The 24803-nt window shown below is 39.6% G+C and overlaps 1 protein-coding gene across 7 annotated transcripts in view; it reads left to right on the top strand.

The window, feature by feature from the left end:
* FBXW11 (F-box and WD repeat domain containing 11) overlaps nt 1–24235 on the top strand; it is a 137798-nt gene extending 113563 nt beyond the window's left edge. For 6 of the 7 annotated variants that reach the window (XM_059917673.1, XM_059917675.1, XM_059917672.1 and 3 more), the window contains 8 exons: nt 644–781; nt 5421–5539; nt 7201–7450; nt 10152–10270; nt 12046–12156; nt 13022–13100; nt 14169–14354; nt 21689–24235. In XM_059917673.1, coding sequence (XP_059773656.1) covers nt 644–781; nt 5421–5539; nt 7201–7450; nt 10152–10270; nt 12046–12156; nt 13022–13100; nt 14169–14330 — 978 coding nt within the window. In that variant the 3' untranslated portion in view covers nt 14331–14354; nt 21689–24235. Of the gene's footprint in view, nt 1–643; nt 782–5420; nt 5540–7200; nt 7451–10151; nt 10271–12045; nt 12157–13021; nt 13101–14168; nt 14355–14847; nt 15138–21688 lie in introns of those variants that run through there. The other variant, XM_059917671.1, reaches the window with a different exon arrangement.
* Nucleotides 24236–24803: the final 568 nt, after the last annotated feature.

Raw genomic sequence — 24803 nt, 5'->3', positions numbered from 1 at the left:
CTGTCAGTCTTTTCATCCCCATGCCTGGCACAGTCAGTACCTGGAATATACTAACATCTCAGTAAGTGTTGTATGAATGATGAAAGAATGAGAATCCAGGGCTGAAATGTGCCATTCTTATCCTAAAGGAGCTTCAGTCTGGTAGAAGATTAAAAATGGATAATAAAATTCTTTCTATAGTAGTTGGCAGGTAGTAGTTGTCAGTATCTTTTCTCAATGATCAGGAAGATCGGTGCTCTGGATGGCTACAGATTGTTAGTATATGCTTAATGTTAGTGGTGGTCTTCTGCCAGATATTTAAACTGGCATTAGAGAGTGACCCAATGAGTTACTATTTATTTGTATGTTTTGGGTACAAATGGCATTCTTTAAACGTATTGAATTCTGTCTAGGCCATTGTTTTCAAACCCAACCCAAACTCATTGGAAATCCTGTGACAGTTGCCAGATGGGCAGGGAACATTTGAGGAAAAATACTGTTGGGCTAATGTCTTACTTGGAAAAGAGTGTGATTCCTATCCACAGACAGTTATGCAAACCAAGATGGAGTATCAGTGGTATGCTGTTTCTGGAACCCCAAAGTCTGAACTCTAATAGAATAGTTGATTCACAAAAACTCATCTGTTGCCTCCTTTTTCCCTTAGACTATAGAATCTAACTGGCGGTGTGGACGACACAACCTGCAGAGGATTCAGTGCCGCTCTGAAAATAGTAAAGGTGTCTACTGTTTACAGTATGATGATGAAAAAATTATCAGTGGCCTTCGAGATAATTCTATTAAGGTGAATGACTGCATTTTGTATGTATTATTTTTAGAATTGTGGTTACATGTTAGACATTAGATGTAACAGTCTCTCCATTTCCTCCTGATTGGTTTTTATCTGTTCCACTCAATCTTGGCAGCTGTCTGCGTGGTTCTAAAGAACTAGAGCCAGAGCGTTTCCCTCTACTAACACTGGACCCTTGGATTTTCTCGCTTCTTACCCTTCTCTAAGCACATTCACTTTCTGTATTCTGTATTTAGGTGCAAGTAGAAAATATCTCAGTATCCACAGGGCTCTTGATTTCTTGGCTAGCTGGTAAAAGTGTTGCTGACTTGCATATAAATGAAAGTCACTACCTTTTATGGTTTCTGTGAAAGGCTCAGTTGATAACACAAAAGAATGATAGAGCAATTTATGTTGTTTTTATTTACTTTTCAATAGTAGATAAACTGGATCATTTCTCTGTGTTTAATGTTTAATGGCTCTAATAGATTTTGTTTCATATTGTTTGTAGCTTATTTTCTCATATTTAAGAAAACATTGTGGGATAATTTTACTTTTAGTTATAATTTACATGCACTCTTTTTGGTGTAAAGTTCCGTGAGTTTTGACAAGCACAAGGAATTGTGCAACCATAACAATTATTATCACGATCCAGAATAGTTCCGTCATCCGCCAGATTCCTTTGTCCTGCTGCTTTGCGTTTACCCATTTTCCCCCCCGGGTCCTGACAACGACTGATCTTTTTTTCTGTCCCTATAATTTTGCCTTTTCAAGAATGTCCTGTAAATAGACTCACACAGTATGTAGCCTTTTGAGTCTGGCTTTTTATGCTTAGCATTGTGCATTTGAGATTCTTCTACATTGTTGCACATAACAATAGTTAGTTCCTTTTTATTGGTGAGTAGCATTCTGCTTTATGGTTACACCACAGTGTGTTTATCCATTTACCTATTGGAGGACATTTGTGTTTACAGTTTTTCACAATTATGAATAAAGACACTGTAAACATATGCATGCACATTTTTGCGAGAACGTAAGTTTTCAGTTCACTTGGATAAAAACCTGGGAGTGGGATTGCTAACTCATATGGTAAGTGTACGTTTTACCTGTGAAGAAATGGCCAAGCTGTTTTTTCAAGTGGCTATACCATTTTACATTCCCATCAACGATGTATGAGAATTCCTTTTGTTCTGCATCCTTGTCAGCCCTTGGTAGTCTCAGGGCTTTTTTTTTTGGATATTAGCCATTTGAATAGGTATCCATTTGAATAGGTATGTAGACATATCTCATTTTGGTTTAAAGTTACGTTTCTCCAGTGATCAGTGATAATGAGCATCTTTTCACATGCTTATTTGCCATCTGTATATTCATTGGTGAAGTTTCTATTCAGATCTTTTGTACAATTTTAAAATGGGTACTCTGTTTTCGTATTAATTGGGTTTTGAGAGCTCTTTATATATTTTGGATACAAGTCCTTTTTTAGATATGTCTTGCAAATATTTTCTTCCATTCTGTGACTTGTCTTTTCACTTTCTCAATGATGTCTTAAGTAGAGCAGAAGATTTTAATTTGTCTGGTCTAGTTTGCCAGTGTTTTCCTTTATGCCTCATACTTTTGATGTCATATCTAAGAATTCTTTCACTGAGCTTTTTGAATCTGTAAATTTATGTCTTTCACCAAATTTCAGAAGTTTTGGCCATTATTTATTCAATTTTGTTTCTGCACCAATTTCTTTCTCCTCTCCTTCTGAGACTCTAATTACACAAATATTAGATCTTTTGATATTGTCTTACTTTTTTCCAGTCTTTTTTCCCTCTCTTTTCTGGATAATCTCTCTTAGCCTGTCTTCAAGTTGACTGAATTTTTCATCTGTATTCTGCTATTTTCCCCCATTAAGTGAATTTTAAGATTTCAGATATTATATTTTATAGTTTCTATTTCTCTACTGAGAACTTCTCTCTTTTCATTCATATCAAGCGTGTTTATCTTTACTTCATGGAGTATAGTTACAACAACTGCTTTGAAGTCTTTGACCATGACAACATTTGGGTAATCTCTAGCTTGTCATGTGTTGATTGTCTGTTCCCCTGAGAATGATCACTTTTCTTGGCTTTTGAATGTCAAGTAATTTTGGATTGTATCTTGTACATTATGGATGTTGTATTGTAAAGTCTGTTAAAGATCCTGTTAATAATCCTCTGGAGAATATGTGTGAGTGAGTATTTTTTTAAGCAGGTGGTCAACCTAGTTAGGGGGGTTGGTTCTAATCTCTTTTCTGCTTTTTGCCATGCTACTTTGGGTCTGTCTTGGGCTTGCACTACTCAGAGTTTAGTCTGAGACTTCAGTTTAAATATCAGGGTGCTTTTTACGGCCTTTGCTGTGCTGGTTTAGTCTGTCCTGTGCATGCACTGCTTAAGAGCAAGCCCAAGTCATGTGTTGTGTGGGTTCTCATATACAATTAGGGAAGCCTTTTTCTTTTTTCCAGCTCTTTCCTGTTTTGAATTTCCCTAAGTGCCTACAGCCCACAAGGATCCTTTCTTCATTTTCCTTTGGCCAGAAAAATGGGGTTTCTTTTAGAATTTTAGTTACCTGTTCCACTGCTCTGCAGTACATCTCCGTGACTGGGCTTGTCCTTTGGATCAAAGCCGTTTGAGAAAAGAGAAAAAGAAAATAGGGTCTTTTGCACATTCTTTGGTCCCCAAAGATTCCTTTTTCATCCTTTCTGTCCAGAAAGACTAGTTTCTCAGATTGTAGCTGCCTGTGCTTCTGTTTCACTGTGCAGTTCCTTGATCTGGACCTGCCTTTGGGTCAAGACCACAAAAGAAGGAAATGAGAAAACAGAAAACAGAAAGAATGGTAAACTCACCCCATGTGGATCCTGTCTCCAAACTCTTAGCTCTTGCTACGATGTATTCAATATAATACTTGCTTTCTCCTGGCTGCCCTTCCCCTCACAGTTTTCAGAGTCCTCAGCTAGTTGTTTTTGTATTTTTTCTAGAGTTTTTAGTTACAGTCAACTGGGAAGATAGGTTGTAGTGGGCTTTCTGCCCTTGGCCTGGTTTTCTATATTGTTTTACTTTGGGTGACTTAAAAGGTATTTTTGCTTGTGTGTTTTTTGTTTTATAAAATAGTGGAATTTCAATAATTCCAATAACTAGGGCAAAAAAATCACTGAATTATAGAATATAAAGAAACTGTTTTGTTGGTTTCCTATATGTATTATAGTGTTTCCCAAAAGGTATTCTGTGGATGTGAATCCAAAGGATATTGCTTTGAAGAGTAATTCCCTTCAAAGAAATTTAGAAAACACTGCATGCTGTATCCCTTTCTTAGAAATTTACAGGTTACAGTAGCATATAAAGGCTCTGAGAAGACATACAGGAGAGACACCCAGAGTTTTCCAACTTTGAAAACATATTTGACCACAGAACTCTATTTTTATGTAATACTTATTGATAGTCCTAACCTGTGGCCACAAATACGCTCTTGAAAGAGTGTTATTATTTAATTTTGGCAGTTCTCCTTTAAGGAGTAGGTAAGAATGGTTTATAATGACCTTGTCAAAGCATGGACTGGCCATGGGCTTGCATTTCACTTACACTGGATGTTTCTAAAGAATTCTCTTAATAGAGGCACACCCATGCCTAAATTAGGCCTACACTTGATTTATAAGACACAGAACAATGGAGCAGAAATAGGCTTTAGGGAGCTCATCTAGACCAATGGTTGGAAACTTTCTGTACTTCATTCTGCTTCAGTCCTTGATCAGCTCACACTTTCAAAATAGCTGTGGTTCTACTAGGTCAGAAATTAGAAGCAAGCCTTACTATTATAGGAGGACACTTAACTGTCTGTAGTGCTTGTAATATCTTGGCCATTTGTAGTAAACGTTAGGGACACTGCAAATTATGATAGTATTTTTACAAGGGAAGAAATAGTTCCATAGACTCTATTTTTAACAAAACAGTCTTTGAAAAAAATCACTTTCCATCCCCCCATTATTTTGGGACATTATTGAAAACTTGGAAAACACTGGAAAGATCAAAAGAGAGGAGAAAAACGGCATTCAGAGTACAAAGCCAACTATCAGCATTTTACTTCCTTTTAATCTTTTTTTTTTAAATATACATAATGTTTATGTCACTATAGAGATGACTTTTATTCTGACTTTTTTTAAAAAAGTAACTATAATAAAGCAGTGTGTTTTCTCATTAAAAACTCTTCATAATTTACTTTGAAGTTATTCTGAGATGCTGAACATTTTTCATTTTTAAACTTTCGTAAACAAATGTAATGGGTTAAGGGGTATGCATTTTTAAAGGCTCTTAATAGATACTGTCACATTGTTTTCCAGAGGGTGAGCCAACTCTTTTCACAGAGTTTATTTAAAAATTCTCTTTATAAAGCTGGTAAGTATAATGGGCACAGTAGTTATGGGGACAAAGTAAACAAAGTAGTATATCTATGCTGGAAGTTATTCAGTATTGCCTCTTCTTCCCCTCTTGTCATTTACCACCTGTTTGATGTTTACTGCTCTTATTTACTGTAACACAGCTTTGTTTTGTTTTATGATTCAGAAAATAAGGTACGATAAAAACATTTATCAGAATGTGATATACTAAATTACTGTTTGTGTTTGATTTTGTCTCAATAGATTTGGGATAAAACCAGCTTGGAATGTTTGAAAGTGTTAACGGGACACACTGGCTCTGTCCTTTGTCTCCAGTATGATGAACGTGTCATTGTGACTGGCTCTTCTGACTCTACAGTGAGGTGAGTGATTTGATCTCACTGGCCTGAACTTGTATACCTTCCACAAGGAGACAGATTCACCTCCTCTTCTGTGATAAAATACACACATGCTCTGTATATGTTTTTGTATGCTATATTTCAAAACCACTTTTGGTGTAGATACATTTGCGCAAAGTAGGCAGAAAAGCCAACTTTTGTTAAGTAGGTCCTATTCCCATTACCATACATTCTAGAGACGGCCACATGCCTTCCTGTAAAAGCACAGTACCTAATAGTATCAGGGTAGTTTTCTCGTGGGAGACCACGCTCTAGAGGAGAGAGGAAGGAAGCAGGTGTTCTAGGAGTGTGGTGGACACTAACCTACAAATACCAAAAGAATCAGAAGCAGAGATTTGCAGCACTTTGTGAGGGACACAAATAATGTGCCCGATATTTTGTATAATGTTATTCTATTGAATTCTCACATCAACCTCTCTAAGGTAAGTAGTATCTTCTTTTTTATAGATGTAGTATTGGGGAATGGAGGCCAGAGAGGCGAATAATTTACTCAGTCACATAGTTAGTTAATTTCGAGCCTTGAATTTATAGCACTGAAGACTATCTTGATATAATGTAGCTTTGCCAGTAATAGAGACACTAGTTTTCAGATGCCACCCCAGGGGCAGAGTGATGAAGATGGAAGTGGCAGTGTTCTACAGTAGAAGGGAAGCAGTGACTGCTGGTTGGGAATTGAGAGTAGAAAGGAAACATTATTGGGATCTACTCCTAAAGCACTGGGACAAGGATGATTTTCCATACCAGATGGCTTTGGATTTTGCTGTAGTGATGAGTTCACCAGAGCCTAGAGATAATACAGTAAAGCCTCAGCTGGACTGCTGGTGGCCTGAGGAAGGCATGGCATGGGGAGGAAAGGAAATGCCTCTTCTAGAGTGAGTCAGAGATTTGAAAAGGATTGCTTTACAGGCACACCTAAGAGATTGAAATAGTCACCAGCATGCCTAGTATCCTTTCCCTGACTCAGTGCTTCCAGGCTGCTGCTTCCACCATAGGTCATGTCTCGGCCTTAGAAGCCCGAGTCTCTCTTTGTCTGCTCTGCACGAACTTGTCCCCTTAGGAGACTGGGGTTACAGAAAAGCTATGACGTGAAAGGGCTGCCCCTAAGAAACCTGTATCTCAAGGGTGAAGCAATTGGAGATACGCGCTTTGTCCATAAAGCGGTTGGGTAAATAGATGGGTGTGGTGATTGATGAGACACTGTGACTTACAGTCTCCAGTTTGCAGTGGATAAATAATAGACTCGAAAGCTTGTCAGAGGTCAAAAAGAACCTTAAGCTTGGAACCCAGCCACCAAGCCATCTTCTCTCTGTCATCTCAAACTCACTGCAAAGCCTACTTCCTTGCTTTTTTTTTTGCCATCAGCACAAGCCTGCAAACACCATCCCTGAATACCTGGGCAGGAGTCAGAATTGGCCTTCTTTTTTGAAACCATCTTACCATTTCTTCACAAATAGAAGAATTGCTTCTGGGGGCTCCTTTTAAGCATGGTGTCAGGTCCCAGTCACCAGATACACGTGAAGTCCACACCTCCCCAGCCTACTACTAAAAATGGGCCCAGAGCACAGACACAGGAGTCTTTTCCTGGTTGTCTCGATAATTAAGCATTGTGCTTTTCTGTTCTCTAGAGTCTGGGATGTGAACACGGGCGAAGTTCTGAACACGTTGATCCACCACAACGAGGCTGTACTGCACTTACGCTTCAGCAATGGACTGATGGTGACCTGTTCCAAGGACCGCTCCATCGCAGTGTGGGACATGGCTTCTGCCACTGATATCACTTTACGCCGTGTCCTGGTTGGCCACCGTGCTGCTGTCAATGTAGTAGACTTTGACGATAAGTACATAGTGTCTGCTTCTGGGGACAGGACCATCAAAGTAAGTGTGTCTGCAGTCATAACTCTGCTTGTTCCCATCCCTTTTAGAGCATAGAGAAAGCAGAGGTGGCCTATACCAACCTCGCATCTGGCAAGATCTTTATTCTCCTCCACTTGTGCTTATGAGACCTCAAGGCATGCTCATTCTTTATGCTTCTCAAGTCATAAGCAAGGTCGTAGAAGAGGGTCATGGGGTCCGGACCGAGAGCAGTCCTCTATTTCATGAAAGGACATTGTTGATAACCTTTTTAAGGGGAAGAGAACTAACCTATGGGACGTATACCATGTGCCAGAAGCTTCCCATTACTGCCTTACTCCACCCTCCCAGCACTCTGTTGAGCCACATTTTACAGATGTGGCACAGAGGACTGTGCTGGAGACCACATTAGCTAGTTAGTGGCAGAGTTGAGATTTGATTTATTCACCTAATCTTGAGAGCCTGCCATGCCATAGACCCTGGGCTGGATGCTAGAGATATGATGATGAACAAGACATGTCCCTGCCTCCACGGAGCTCAACATGTGGTGTGAGGCAGACGTGTGACAAGCACTTGTGGTCTAGGGTGATCCATCGGGTATGGTAAATGCAGTGCTAGTTCCAGTGTACATGTTAACTTGTTAAAATTTTAGCTTTCCTTATATTTTTATAACAGCCTTATTGAGATATAATTCACATACCGTAAGATTCATCATTTTAAAGCATACCATTCAGTGGTTTCGTATATTCACAGTGTTGTATGGTTGTCACTAGTTTCAGAACATCTTCATCACCCTCTGAAAAAACCTCATACCCATTAGCAGTTCAACTCCCATTCTCTCCCCCCAGTCCCTGGCAATCACTAATCTACTTTCTGTGGATTTGCCTATTTGAGACTTTTCAGATAAATGTTATAATATATATGTGGCCTTTTGTGTCTGGCTTCTTTCACTTAGTGTAGTGTTTTCAAGGTTCATCCATGTACTTTGTAGCATGAATCAGTACTTCATTCCTTCTGTTGACTAGAAAAATTCTATGTGTGGATGCACCACATTTTGTTTATCCATTCGTCAGTTCATGGACATTTTGATTGTTTGCACATTCTATCTGTTATAAATAATGCTGCCATAAATATTTGTGTACAAATTTTGCATGGACATATACTTTTAATTCTCTTGGGATAGTAACTCTGTGTTGAACATCTTGAGGAACTGCCAAACTGTTTTCCAAAATGGCTTCACCATTTAACAATCCCACCAGCAGTGTATGGGCTCAGAAACCTTCCTTTTATGACCCGTACTGGCCAGCATTCTAGTATCTAGCCCCACAGATCACAGACTAGATAGCATCAGACTTTTAGATAGGATAGTCTGGAAGCTGAAAAACTAGGATTTTTGGCACCTCACTCACCACTCAGTCACACCAATTTGTACGAGACCAGTGCCTGGAAGTCAAGAGGGTTTGGGCCTTTGTACAAAACAGATGTTGCATAATATCAGCCCAGATATTTCTCCATATCCTTGCCAACCCTTGTTAGTGTGTGTGTGTGTGTGTGTGTGTGTGTGTGTGTGTGCGTGTGTATGTATGTGTGTCTTTTTTATTATAGCCATCCTGGTAGGTATTTAGTGGTATCTCTGCAGTTTTGCTTTCGATTTCCCTAATGACCAATGATGCTGAGCATCTGTTCATGTGCTTATTGGCCATTTTTATAACTTCTTTGAAGAGACATCTACTTAAATCTTTTGCCCTTTTCAAAACTTAGATTATTTGTCTCTTTATTATTTAGTTGCAAAAGTTCTTTACATATTCTGGTTGCAAGTCCCTTATCAGGTAAATGATTTGCAAATATTTTCTTCCTGTGGGTTGTCTTTTCACTTTCTTGATGGTGTCCTTTGAAACACAAATAATTTTAACTTTGATGAAGTCCAGTTTATCAATTTTTTTTTGTTACTTGTGCTTTTATTATCATATCTAAGAAACAGTTGCCTAATACAAGGTCACAAAGATTTACTCTTATGTTTTCTTCTGAGAGTTACAGTTTCAGCTCCTACTTTTAGATCATTGATCCATGTTGAATTAAATTTTTGTATACAGTGTGACACAGGGATCCAACTTCATCCTTTTGCCTCTGGATATCTGGTTGTCCCATTCAACTACAAATGCAGCTAATGAAATGATTCAGGGCACGTTGGTTGCTTTGTGTCTCCTTATTTGGCTGGTATTAAGTGTGTCTATGGACATCTAAGTCTTGCAGACAGCTTCACAAAAGAGGGGTTATTTATTCCACATACATAATATTAGGAGTGATGTGTCAAAACAAATGGAGCTGTTCGAGAAACTCTGCTGGAAAAGAAGAGGATGCAAAAGGTGAAGCCCTTTCACGTCAGTTACATTGGGTTTGACGTGTCACCTGGCATAAAAACATAAAATCTGGCCCAGACCCTTCCCTCTAGGCAAATGAATGTCTGAACCATCCAGAAGATGTTCTCTTTGTGAAGATCTCAAGGTTTGGAGACTTCACAATTTCCCTCTGTATTTCATTCCAGTTTTATCACTCAGCAGCTAAGGAAATGTTATGCTGTCCAATCTGTTCTCCAACCTCCCCAGCGTATTTCATAATCAAGTATTGTGGTCATTCTTAGAAGTTCTGATTTTTTTTTTAAAGGTATATTGTGCAAGGGCTTTTCTGCATTTATTCTTAAATGTATTGCTAATTTGTTGTACAGGTCTGGAGCACGAGCACCTGTGAATTTGTTCGTACTCTGAATGGGCACAAGCGAGGCATTGCCTGTCTCCAGTACAGGGATCGGCTGGTTGTTAGTGGATCATCGGATAATACCATAAGGTGGGTAGAAGTTGGTGTGCTGACAGAGTGGGCTTATTGTTGCCATAGTGTTGACTTACCTCCAGTCCTGATTGCTCAGAAGACTCAGTTTTGGGGTCTGCTTCAGATAAGAAAACTTTAGGTAACTTTTATTTATCTCCCTGGTTCTGCATACTAAAGTGGGTAAATGTGTGTATGCCCTGGGTATTCTTCCAAGATTCCCCCAGTGCACAAGGTTTTTATAACCTCAACTCCACCCAAGATCACTTAATACTACCCTAGTGCCTCAGAACAGAGGATGCTCTGGCCTGATGCTCTCCTTTCCCTTACCAGTGAGCTCCTGCCTCTCTCCCTAACAGAGGGGAGTGTACTTTATTTCTCTCTCCCAACACTGTCATCAATTCCTGTTTGGTCATTTATCTTATCTCCCTTTTTTCTTCCTAACACTCATTGTCCTTGCTTTCTAATAAATATGAATATCTTTAAACACTTTTTATCTTATTAAGAACTTCCCTTAAATATCTGTTTAATTACCCCAAGTCATTTTTCCAACTGTCCCAACATATTCTAGTAGCTTTTTTATAATCAAATTGCCTGTTTGGGCAAAATAAGGATTGGGTTCAAGATTATTTTTTTAGAAAAAGAAAGAAAGAAAGCAAACACAATGTAGCTTAAACTGCCAAAAGTTTTCTTTATCATTTTAAGTTTTAAGGTATCATAAAAGTCAGTTGAGAACTTGAATCTTGGTTCTGTTGCATTCTTTATGCTTGGTATTACTCAATATTTAAGCAATAAACAATTCTTAACTTCCTCATTGGAATCTCTGAGCTTCTACAAAATAATAATGTGTACTGCTGAATAGTTTATGGAAGGGAACCACTTTGGTTATAGTGGCAGTGTTCTCTTCACAGTAGATTAGAGAGGCCATCATCACTGACACTGATGAGAGCATTTGCTGAGGGTAGAATATTCATTGGATGTATGATAGGTACTAGTGGGGAGGCTAAGAAAATGTCATTATAGAATTAATTTGCTAACTTTGTTTTGTACATGTTAGTTTGCTGTGGTTTCTTTTTGCAAATAATGTAGTTAAATCAGTGATAATAATTAAAAAAATCTCTATTTCCAGAATTGTTACATAAATCATATACAGAGAAAAAGGCTGGATGGTAGTCACTGGGTTTATATTTCTAAGACACTGCATATGCCTAATGAGAGGCTCCCACTCTGACCTTGTAAACCTAGACAGCCCTAGGATGCAGTCTGTATCTAGGAAGGGGAATCCCTAAGCCTCATCAGGAGAGGGAGACCATTGTGCTGGTCCACCAGTTCTAACCTTGGTGGTGGAAGCCTAACCCCCTGGGCTGTATTTATTATCTTCCCCACACCTACATCCTTTTTCTTCTTTACGGCCTGCAATCCCTGTCTCCCCCTAAAAATTCTTCCTAGACCATTTGGCTACTTGGTTTCATCAACTCAGACATCAAGAGCATGCCTACAAACTAAATGTAATTGAAATTTCTTTGTTGGTATTATTTAAATAATAACAACATGCATGTGATTTTTAAAAGTTTCAAACTATGTAAAAGGAAATAAAATGAAAAGTAAGCCTTCCTCCCAAGTTAGTTCTTAAAAAACACATGAATGGTACAAATGTACACACATATCTTCACATGTGTATAATGTGAACTGGGAGTGAGATAGAAATAAAGATTCCCAGGGTAGAGAAGATCACGTATGGATAGTTTGAATCATGCGTAGGAAGTTGATTCACAGAAATCTGTTTTTCATTCAAGGCTGTGGGATATTGAATGTGGCGCCTGTTTAAGAGTCCTAGAGGGACATGAAGAATTGGTCCGATGCATCCGGTTTGATAACAAGAGGATTGTCAGTGGGGCCTATGATGGGTACGTGTTTCAAATTTTCAAATGCACAGCCATAACTGTATGAAGAGGAAAAATAAGTACTGCATATTAAGCAGCTGTGTATGTGCTAGGTCCCATGCTAGGTATTTCCTATGTAATGGTGGATGGCAGGTATTATTATACCACTTGATCAAGTGGGGACACTCAGACCCAGAAGGATGAATTAATAAGCTTATGCTTTTAACCATTATTGTAAACTCAGGGAGTAGCTTAGGCTTTGCAGGAATTCAGTTCCTTGTCCCAGTGCTAAATTAAACCAGGCTTTTTTTTTTTTTTTGGTGAGTTCAATGATAAATTTCTTTTCCCCTTTTGGTGAATTGAACACATCCTCTTTAAAAAGCCTCATGACTTTTAAAATGAGCAAATGGCAACCGTAAACCTTTCAAGATGACCTTATATATACTTCACAGACGGGTTAGTTGGTCTGTTCATACTCCTATTATTAACTTTCAGCATTTGCTTAGTTTGGAGAAAGGTATCCTTGGAATTTCACAGAGAGCCCTAGCTTCTGTCAGCGGCACCTACTCAGCCCTAGAGAGCCCCCTGATTAATGAATTTGGTGACATAGATTATCAAGTCAGGAATTGAATTTAGATAATGTGAAGTTGTTTTCTTGTCTCCCTTCAAATAATATTTCTTCACAATTTCAGCAATTCTGAGAATGTGTAGGTCCTTATTTTTTCCAAATCAAGTGTAATTGGTTTAAATACCTTGTCAAAACATCAGCAGGTTCCCCATTAGCTTTTAAAATAGGCAGTTCGAATGCACTCCTTTCTGTCGAGGAAATGCTTGACAATATATAAAATGTTGACTTTTCCACTAATTGTGATTTCATTTTCCTTTCTAGGAAAATCAAAGTTTGGGACTTGCAGGCTGCTCTCGACCCCCGAGCCCCAGCAAGCACGTTGTGTCTGCGCACATTGGTGGTATGTGATCTGTTGAAAGGGAAGTGCTTCCCTGTGCTGGCGGTTGGCCACCTGCAGATAGACCTCCCTGAGCCTATCACTGGAAAGCTTCTGTACCTCACAGCGTGCCTTCTGAGAAATGCGCTGTTCTGTTAATTTTGTTTAGTCAAAATCAGAGAATATTTGACATTCATATTTCTGTGAGCTCTTTTATAAAGAGTATTAACACAACTTAAAATATGAAAGCAGGCTTCCTCATTTGTAGGTGGACTGGTTTCCTCCTAGAACATAAAGTATTTCCTGTCTGCAAGTTTGGGAGATTTCCTAATATGGGTATCTGTAGTTGTGTTGTGTTTTATAACTCAGCACATTTTTGTACTATTATGGTGGACTTTCCCCTCAATCTGTATTCTACGGATTATTGCTTGGCATATAGGAATACTTTATTTTTATATATTAATCTTGTTTTAGCAACTTTACCAAGCTCATTATTTCTAACAGTCTGTTTACTTTTGTTGTATTTTTGAGGAGACAGTTGTTTGAAAATATTGATAGAGTTTTCTTATTTTCAGTAGTTTTACCTTCTATTTCTATTTTTTCTCTCCTTTCATTGACTAGAACATGCAGAACTTGAGTCAAGGCCATTCTTGTTTTCTTCTTGATTTTAATAGGAAGACTTCTGGTACTTCACCATTAATTTTGATGCTAGCTGTGGTTGGAGATAGATATGCTTGGTGGTGTTAAAAACACTATTCTTCTGGTCCTAGTTTTTACAGTGTATCAAGAATGGGTATTAAATATTGTGGCTTACCTTCTTAAGACCCTTTGTAAGACGATCACATAGTTTTTCTTCGTTGACATATTAATGGGCCAGGGTCTAGGATACAAAGTTAAATTAAAGAAAAAGCCTAGAAGAGAAGGCAGAATCTGTATTCCTAGGGTGAAGGACAAAGCTCAATAAAGCTCTGGAAACTTATTTAGGAATCCTGGATAAGGAGCTGTATTTTCAGCCTGTGCCAACTCCCTGGTAGTGAGATAGGAGGGATTGTAAAGATTTCGTTTTATGCATCAAGCTGTTATGTTTCACAGGAACATTCTGGACGTGTGTTTCGGCTACAGTTTGATGAATTTCAGATCATCAGCAGCTCCCATGATGACACAATTTTGATTTGGGATTTCTTAAATGTGCCTCCCAGTGCCCAGAATGAGACCCGTTCTCCCTCCAGAACATACACTTACATCTCCAGATAACAGTCTGCACTTTACCTGTTTCAGGTGAGTACTTCCCCCACTTTTAATTTTGCTGATTGAATTCACCTTCCCTTTGGGGAAATTTTATGATTTGGGTTCCTTTCTCAGTAATAGGAACGTTAGATGCATCAACTTTGCAGAGTTCTAGCATAAGGCTAGATCTTTATGGTCACATCAAAATAAGATATAAATCGGAATCCTGCTTATTGTGGGTTTTCATATTGGTAGACACCATGGTTCCTGTTTTTTGAAACTTTTCCCAGGTCATACCAATTTAGTACCAGTAAAGTCCTCCAAATTCTGTTCTGTGGTGCAGGGATCTCCTTTTTCTCTTTCTTTCCTGTCTTTCAGTTCTATCTTTTATTTTTTAAAAAATCACCATCAGGCAAACACTTAAAACGACCTCCCCTCCCCGCCCCCCCCATTACAATCCACCCACCACCACCATTCCCTAGGGTAGGAATCAAAGAAGGGTGTTTGCTGAGAGAGCCCCTAAAACTCGTTCTTCATCCATTAGACACAACAGGTACCCTGGAAGCCAAGTCCTTTGCTCCGGTTACAGGAAGACTTAGGGCCATAATAACACTGATGATGGCATGTTTTGATTACTAAGGGTGTCCAGCTAGAGGATGAGAAGCCTTACTTGGCAGTGTCCTTGGAACTGATTACCATGTTCATCTGGAGCAGTATTCCCAACTCTTGAGAATTTTGCGAGGGGGCCTGTGAATTCTGTGCACATTAAACTTTGTAGATTGAATAAATAATATTTGTGCATATTTGTACTATCATGTATATATGTATGTAAAGACTGTGTTAATAAAATTCATATTTATGTAAAAACATTACTTAATGCTTAGTAGCTTTTTGTCATTGTATATTTTCCTGTTCATTGAATATTAAAAATGTAAAGAAAGTCCATGTGTAGAATCGTGACATTTTTTTGGGTGAAAAGATAGGGAATCACTGGTTTCTAGATCACTAAGTTGACATCTTTTCAGATACTCCTTATTTCTGCTCCAGGAAGTTTGTCTTATTCAGGGTCGGCAGACTACAGCTGGAGGCCAAATTTGACCCACTGCCTAATTTTTTTTATCCTTACCATAGCAATCTAAGAATAGTTTTTTACACTTTTAAATACTTTGAAACAATTAAAAGAAGAATATTATTTTAGAACATGTGAAAATTATATAAAATTCAAATTCCAGTGCCCATAAATAGTTTTATTGGAACACAGCCACAGTTCATCTGTTTATGTATTGTCTGTGGCTGTTTTTGTGCTTCAGTGGCAGAGCTGAGTAGTTGCAAAAGAGACTGTGTGGCCTAAAATATGTACAGTCTGGCCCTTTAAGAAGAAGCATGCAGACCTCTGGTCTTGCCCCTGTTCCATCTATTAGTGATAAACCAAGGATCTGCATCAGGAATGGCAAATGCATTGTTTCTTCATGCCAACTCAGTTTGATCCGTAGTGACTGGCTTGTGTACTGTCTTTGGAAGGATGATGGGACCCCACGTGGACCCAGAAGGACTAAGTGCCTCGATAGCTTGGCTGTGCCTCCCTGGCTATAGGAGCTGAGCCACAGTAGTGACCTGTAAGCCACATAAATAGTTGCCGTTCCTGGTCTCAAGTGTGTTCATACTGGGTCTTGTGACAGTGGCCGTCTCCCTTGCTGCTTTCTCTCTGGATAGATTCTTCACAAGTCAGTTGAGAAATTCACATGGCAGAATTTTTATGTTTATTGAATTATAGGAAATTACAGAGGAAGAAGGCCAGGATCTCTTTTTTTTGGCAGGGGGTGGTGGCGCTGCATTTGATCTTCGTTGCTGCGTGCGGGCTTTCTCTGGTTGTGGCGAGCGGGGGCTACTCTTCGTTGCGGTGCAGGGGCTTCTCATTGTGGTGGCTTCTCTTGTTGCGGAGCACAGGCTCTAGGCGCGCAGGCTTCAGTAGTTGTGGCTCACGGGCTTCCGTAGTTGTGGCTTACGGGCTGTAGCGTGCAGGCTCAGCAGTTGTGGCGCACGGGCTTAGTTGCTCTGCGGCCTGTGGGATCCTCCCGGACCAGGGCTCAAACCCACGTCCCCTGCATTGGCAGGCTGATTCGTAACCACTGAACCACCAGGGAAGCCCGGCAAGGATTTCTTGAGTGATTGCTCTTCCCTGCCTCAACCTCCCTTCGCCCCAAACCAAAGAAATACATAAGGAAGGAGGAAGGGACCCAAATTTCCTCCTTCCTGGTCTCTTCTTCTCCCTCTTCAGCCCACCCTTCATCCTGCTACCAACTATGGTCATCTTAGCCCTGCCTCTGCCGTACTCCTCTTCACTAGCTTCCTGTTGTTTTCAGGAACAAGGCTTAGCTAGGATTAGCTAACAGAAATTTCAATATCTAGCTCTTACCTTCTGTCCTCTCTACCCTCCCCAACCCCAGCCTTGCATTCTTCCCTCCCAAAAATCTGGGGCTCCAACCAGACTGAATTCTGTTTAATTTCCCTAATTACACTTCAGTAGTACAGACCTCTGCCACCTCCCTCCCCTTGCTTGTGTTGTTAGGGTTTTGTAGATACCACCACACCCCCACTCCTTTACTTCATCTGACTTAATTTATTATTTGGTATTGAAATGATTTGCATGCCTGTCTCTCTTACAAGGCGTGGAGCTCCTTTTATTTTGGAGCCCCAGTGTCTAATAGAGCGCACAGTGTATTATGAGTGCTTGTTGACATTTGTTGGTCAAGTGACACCCGGGGCCAACATGACATCTTTGTGCTCTCTCTCCTGGGCCAACAAGAATTTGCCCATAAATAAATATGTGTGAAACTGCAGTGTATTCATACGCCTTCCACAAACATAAAGATAATAGCTCAGTAAGAAATTGGAATAACTTGTCTCAAGTGGCATAGTCAAGTACTAGATATATTCCTTACATATACACAGGTACCTAGATGTACACATCTCCCTCTGCCCTGCCCCCTTCACCTTCGCTAAGCCCCATTGCTGTTCTTGAATCAATTTTATTGAGGTATGATTTTTGTAAAACAGATTGTACCCATTTAAAGTATACTGTTTTGTGACAAGTTTTTACGAATGTATACACCCCTGCAACTTCCTCCACACTCCAGGTAAGAACATTTTTATCACCCCCCCAAGAAGTTCCCTTGTGTCCTCTGTAGTCAGAGCCTGATCCCATCACAGCCTTAGCAAACACTGACCTGCTTCCTTTCACTAGATTAGTTTACATTTTCTACAGCTGCACTGTCCACTTTGTGGGTTTTTTCTTTTTAATTTATTTAATTAATTTATTTTTGGCTGTGTTGGGTCTTCGTTGCTGCATGCGGGCTTTCTCTAGTTGCGGTGGGCCAGGGTTGCTCTTCACTGCGGTGCGCGGGCTTCTCACCGTGGTGGCTTCTCTTGTTGTGGAGAACAGGCTCTAGGCACGCGGGCTTCAGTAGTTGTGGCGCACGGGCTTAGTTGCTCCGCGGCATGTGGGATCCTCCCGGACCAGGGCTCGAACCCGTGTCCCCTGCATTGGCAGGCGGATTCTTAACCACTGCGCCACCAGGGAAGTCCCTGCACTGTCCACTTTGGTAGTCACGAGCCATATGTGGCTATTAAGCTCATGAAATGTGTCCGGTTTGATTTAGGAACTGAAGTTTTAATTATATTTGAATTGAATTGAATTGGATTTTTAATTGTATTTAATTATACTTCATTTAAACTTAAATTTAAATAGCTACATGTAGCGGGCTTCCCTGGTGGCGCAGTGGTTGGGAATCCGCTGGCCAGAGCAGGGGACGTGGGTTCGAGCCCTGGTCCGGGAAGGTCCCACGTGCCGCGGAGCAACCGGGCCTGTGCGCCACGGCTGCTGGGCTTGAGAGCTCTGGAGACCGCGAGCTGCGGCTGCTCGGCCTGCGTACCACAACTACTGAACCCTGTGCACCTGGAGCCTGTGCTCCGCAGCGGGAGAGGCCACCGTAGTGAGGGGTCCCCGCTCACTGCAGCTGGAGGGAGCCCGCGTGCAGCAATAGAGACCCAACACAGCCAAAAATTTTTTAAAATAAAAAATAAAAAAATAAATAGCTACATGTAGCTAGTGACTACCGTGTTTGGACCAGCATCATTGTAAGAGTTCTATATGCTTAGCTTTTACATTTAGGTCTTTGATCCATTTAGAATTAATATTTGTGTGTGTGTGTTTTTTATACAGCCTTCTAGTTGTTCCAGCTCTTTTGGGTTAAAAGACTGTCCTCTTCCCATCGAATTGTTATAGCACTCTGTCAAAAACTCAGTTGACCACTTGTTTGTAGTTCTTTTTCTGGTCTCTATTCTGTTCTGTGATCTATGGCTATCCTTTTACCAATACCATGCTGTGTAATAAGTCAACTTTAAAAAAATTATTTTGACTCTTCTAGGTCCTTTTGGTTTTCATACTCATTTTTGAATGAAATTGTCAAATTCTATGAAGATTATGGGATTATGATCAGGACTGCATTGAATCTAAAGGTCATCTTGGGGAGAACTTCCATCTTTAACAAATGTTGAGTCTTCTAATCCATAAACCCAGTATATCTCTTTATTATTTAGGTCTTCTTCAGTTTCTCTTCAGCAGTGTTTTGCAGTTTTTAGTGTAGAAGTCTTGCACATCTTTTGTTAAGTTTATTCTGTTCTTAATTTTTTATTTTCTAAGCTATACATTTCTCTCTCTGCATTGCTTTGACTATATCCCAATGCTTCTGCTTCTATTTTCCCACATAAGAGAAATAGATAAAATAGAACACAGACAACTACAATTGTGGCTGAGCTTCTGGAATGGATAGGGTCAGGGGAGTAGGTATATCATACAACAACTTAAGTATACCTCTTTTGTAGTTTTGATATGTGTTTGTGTCTTTCCACTCTGCTAAAGAAGCACATGATAAAATCTAAGACATCTGTAGTATGTTTTCTCCCCCTCTGGCGAATTTGATAGATGAATTATAGAACATAGTAAACTTTCACAAATTGGACAACTTTTATATACTACTTTAAAATGCCGTGAAATTAGATTCCTTTGATTGAGAGATGAAATGATCACCAATGCATTGTTTCTCTCATTGGCTGTGGTGGAAAGGAAACTGTAGTGTTACTTCTTCCAGGCCCTCCTCTCGCCCCCTTTTTGGGAACCTAAGAACAACTGCCTTGTTATGATCCACAATTATAAATCAGTGGAAAAATCTTATCTGCTTTTTAAGCAGCACAAGCAATGAAACCTCAAATGTGTTTGTCTCTTCAAAGTGAATTACTTTTGACAACCTTGGCAGTCAACTTTATAGATTTTATTGCTCTTTTCCAAATTCTTTTCATTTATTGTAACATGAAAAAAATTATTACCATGTGATGCTGTAAAATTTATGCATAATAAGAAACACTACCCTAATGATGATTTAACCTTGCAGTAAAATATTTACCCCTAAAATATAAGGTAAGAATATTTCTATGTCGAGAAATTTAGCAATAGAGTTTTTTGCTGAGTCATTTTTTTAAAAAATTACTAACTCCCAAGAGCTATGTATACAGTAGCTCTCTTTTTTATTATGAGACAATATAAGAGCACTATTAGGAAATTAGTAAAAGGTAGATAACTCCTCTTCTTGGTTCACCATTATTAACTCCTTTGTATGTAGCCTTTCAGGCTTTTAAAAATTATGGTTGATAACCGTGCTTTTTTTTTTTTCTTTATTGTGAAATTGTTGCCTGTCAGTAATGTCACTCTTTGTCTAAATTATCGTTCCTAATAGCAAAATCATATTTGATTGTTTGGATATGCACCTGTTATATATTTATATTCCCCCCCCCATATTATAAAACACATTGCCATGGTTCTTTCAGCTTAATCTTTGCCCAATCTTTTATTACCTTTGGATAGAATTCTAGAAATGTCTGCAGTGTCTAGGTTGAAAGGTATGATGTTTAAAGAGGTTTGATACTTAAGAGTTGTGTTACCCTCCAGAAGAGTTACATCAGTTGACATTCCCACCAGCAGCGTTTGAGAGTGCTGACTTCTTATCCCTGGGTGTTAATATTTTTAAAATAATTCAAATACTCTTACATATCCTTCATGGGAAAACAGTGGCAGATGAAATTGTGAATCTGTCTTGCATTCGTTTGGAAGCTTATTAGGATTCTTGTGAAATTAGGATTTTGTGAAAATTAACCACCTTTTAGGAAAATTGCCTTTAAAAAAATATATACAAGCTTTAAAAGCAAAACCAAACCAAACAACCACCCCCACGCTCCCTTTCTTTTTCTCTCTCTTTTTGGCCATAGAATTTTAGACCTAAAGATGACTTAGATCTTCCAGGCCAAGGTTTAGTGCAGTGTTTGGAAAGGGTTGTAACTTATTAGTAGTTGTGAAATCATTTTAATGGATTTTGACTTTGGGTGAAATTTAGAATATACAATGTCAGCCTGCATTGTCCATAGTAAAGATTAGTGTTGTTTCCTGAATGTTCTGCGTAGGGGTTTGTGTGTGTATCTACATACACGGATGAATGTAGAGATTGTGATTAAAATGTGTTCCTGACTCAAGGTCATGGTCAAAAAAATATAGAACATTCAGTTGTCTTCCCCTCTACATCGTGTTGTCCTTTTATAAATGATTTATTTCAAAAAGAAGTAATTTCTGACTGTTGGCATTCGGTTTAGAAGGTGTACTCTGTTTCCTAGATTTTATGTATTTTTGTTTCACAGTGATAGATGAAGACTCTTGGTCGGTCATGAGAGAGGTCCTGGTGGCCTCTGGATGGCGTAAATTTAAGATTATGCCAAATATAAAATCTAACATTAAGCATATTTTGTTACATGCATAACTTTTAGCAGCAGCATGAAAGATGATAGGTTATAGGGTCAGTCATCTCTTAGAATCCCCTCTCTGTCACTTAACGGCTAATGCTCGCTTTTTTTTTTTTTTCTGGAAGCATAGTTGATTTACAATGTTGTGTTAATTTCTGCTGTACAGCAAACTGACTCAGTAATACACACATAAATACATTCTTTTTTATATTCTTTTCCATTATGGTTTATCCCAGGATATAATGGCTAATGCTTTAAACCAAATAATGTTTCTGAGCCTCAGTTCTCTTATTTGTAAAGTAGGTATAATAGTTTCTACCTCATAAAGTTCTTGAGAGGTTGAAATAAACCTGATACCTGGTATGTAGTATGCGCAAAACAACTTGCAGCTTCTATTTTGATGCTGATTATTTAAAAATCAGTGTTATGTGTGCGCAAGTACATACATGCCTGTGTGGATGTGGATGGGCTGCGGTGTATATCTCCATGTCTAACCAGAATATCCATCCATACTCCCTTTGTTTTTTTTGTTTTTTCAGGGTTTCCTAGTCTTGAACTACTGGCTACATGGCTACCAAATGCCTAAGGGAGTTCTTCACAGCTGAGTTATGAAGCTGGAATTGGTTCTAGACGCTGGGTAGATGCAAAGCAGCCTAACTCTTCAAGTACCGACGTTTCTCACCTCCGATTCCGGCCTCTACTTTGAGAAGGATACCTTAGCTTCACCGACTTTCAGTAGTGCAGAAGCCCATTTCCTCCCCCCACCAGTGAAAAGAAATCTATCGCTTCAAATGTAAATTGTTCATATAAAAGGAACGTACAGTCTGTTTTACAGAAGTAAATCGACCGTCAAGAGAAGACTTGGCCTCTAATTTATATTGCTTTGCACTTTGGTCTGATACTAAGAAACAGCATTCTTCGGTGAAATTTTGGGTGCCAAACACCTACCCAGAATGTCCAGGGCTTTCCTTTTCAGAAGTTAGCATTCTCCTTTTGACCGTCCAAGTCATTATGAATTGTGACTTGTATTAGGAACATGTTGGACAATGGAAACATTTCTCTGGATTGTTTTAGTAATATTTTTTGGATTATACTTCCTTTCTGTACCAATTTCTTTTAATTTAAAGAACTGTAAGCCAGGTTATATTATCTCCCAACAGGTAATATAGCTCTTTTCTTTTATTAACTGTTCTCTGTACCCGCAACCATCTCCTGATATTTGGTAGAGTAACACCTTTACATGTGTGCTTGCCTCCTAATTTAAAATACTGTATCCGCATGTAGATATAATGTACATAACAGTTTAACCTCAAGGTTGCTCGAGTCAGGGCCCCCGTGCCTGAGACACTAATGCAGAGTGTGTTCACCCTTAGCCGTGGGCTGGGCTCAAGAACCCGCTACCAGGGTTGATGTGGATTACCTAGAACCCTTCCTGCAGTATTCATATGGTGTTCTTATTTTGTCATTGTCATTGTCATTGTGCGTGTGGTGTGTGTGTGTTTTAATGGGAATCTTGTTTTAAGATGTAATTTCTAAAGTTTAACACAAAATGTTTTATTCGTTGTGCAGTATATACAATAGAGAGGTACCTTAAATACTTTTGTTGTTCTTTTCCTCATCAGTACTCCTAAGTACTTGTGGTCACTTCCCATAGCATTCATTTGACTTCACCGTCACAGGTCACACTCTGTGTGTTAGTAACCCTGGGAAGGGAAGAGCGAGAAGGCCCCGCTGACTGGCTCTCCCAGCTCTGGCGTTCGTGCGTCCTGCCCTTGTCAGGTGGTAGCAGGGCCCACTTGTGTGTTGGAGCCCGGGACCCGGGTCAGGCTGGTTCAGGGGCCTATCTTGAGTGGAAGGATCCTCCCAGGTGGTGTGAAGCCTCAGGCTCATGATCCCATCCCTGTCATCTCTAGTGTCGCCTGCTGCCGTGGCCCCGGCAAGCTCTCCTGGCTCCCGAGCGCTCTGCAGCCCGAATGTGTGAATGGCACCATCATGCTGACGTGCATGGAAAGGACTTTGGCATCTGGTTGGCACTCCTTTTCCCTTGTTCAATATTAGGTTTTGATTTGCCCCTTGCCATTGTTTCCAAAGATCAAGGAATGTTGCTAACATTTTAAAGGACCAATGAGAACTTCCTGTAACTAAACCTCTTCCCGTGGAAGCACACTCTCCCACTGAGGGGAAGGTGCCTGGGCTCTTGCTTTGTCCTTTACATTGAGAATGGTGTGGGAATCAATGTGTGTGTCTGTGGTTGTTTATTGGGTTGGTTTGCTTTTTTGTTTTCCTTTATCCTTTTTAAAAAATACATCCTTCCCTCCTACATGTTGGTAAATTAATTTCTGTTCTTGAAAAGTTGAGTCTCAAAGTGTTAAAAAAAAAGAAATCTCCGTTCAGCGGGTGGATGTTGTAACCCTGACAGCGGTTGTGAAAGTGACTTAACTTTGACCACTCTTACCTTACAGCTTTGATATCAGATTGGTTAGGAGAGCCCAGGGGGCAGGGCAGGGAGGGGCAGGAGAGGAGGCAATTCTTCTGAACGAATGGACTTTCCGTGGTTGTTTTTGCATGTTTAATATAGAAATTCTGGTTCCTTGGGAGATCATGGCCTTTGAATATGCACACAACCTTTGAATTGTGCCTACTAAATTATAGCAGGGGACTTTGGCACCCGAGGAATTCTGACTTTCTGGGATTATAGTAGTAATTCCCAGCTGTACTCTGGACTTTATTTTGCTAACCATAATTGAGAAACTGTAAATTACTGCTATATTAATGTTTTAAAGCACTGGGATAGTCTAATTCTAACTTGTAATTAATTATGTTTGCCAATAACTGTTTGAAATAAATTTGTGTCTGAACAGCTATTGAAACTGTTAAATTGTACAGATATTATTCACGACAGCTTTGTACTGTGGAATGTGCTTAATAAAAAACAAAAAGTTTGACCTTTGTCCAATAAATTGCTAAGTAATGTCAATAAATCAAGTATGAGTATTATGCAGTACACCTGATCTGGCTTCATGCAATTGTTACTTCAGCTACTAATTCAAAGCCAATACTCTTAATAAAGTGTTGCAATACTCTGATGTTCTGTTAAGAAATTTTTCAAAAAAAACTGTTAACGTGCTGTCAGTAATTCAGTGACATACAATTAAAGTTTGTAGATTGAAAAAATCATCTGCTCTGTACAGTGAGGTTGAAGGCAAAGTACTTTTTTTGGTGTGTGAGAACTGCTATGAGATAATGCCAGTCCATGCCCTGGGGCTGGTTCAGAACTCCTCCCCAGCAAATCTGCTTTCCACAAGTGCTTAATTGCCTCGCAAGTTACTGTGAAAATGGCCCCTTAAACGTGCCAAATGGCTCGGGGCGGGAGTGGATCCTCTGCTTCTCGAAGGGGTGGGGGGGGGGGCGTGTGAGAAGTGCAGCTGCAGCCCTCTCCTCACACATCGGACGTGAAATTGTTGTCTTTCTTTTTGGCAGATTGACACATCGCTGGTTGAGGACTAGAGCAGGAGGAATACAGTTAGTATCTGCAGGATTCTGTTCAGGAGGCCTGAGTAGTAGAGTTTTCCTGATAACTAGATTCCGCCAGCCCTTAGCCGAATTGGTAATGTAGACTTCTGAGATGAAATTAGAGTAATTCTATACTCTATG

This window comes from Balaenoptera ricei, chromosome 3, assembly GCF_028023285.1.
Source record: "Balaenoptera ricei isolate mBalRic1 chromosome 3, mBalRic1.hap2, whole genome shotgun sequence".
Lineage (NCBI taxonomy): Eukaryota > Metazoa > Chordata > Mammalia > Artiodactyla > Balaenopteridae > Balaenoptera > Balaenoptera ricei.
Note: the sequence above shows the minus strand (reverse complement) of the source record. Positions and strands in the feature narration are given on the sequence as shown.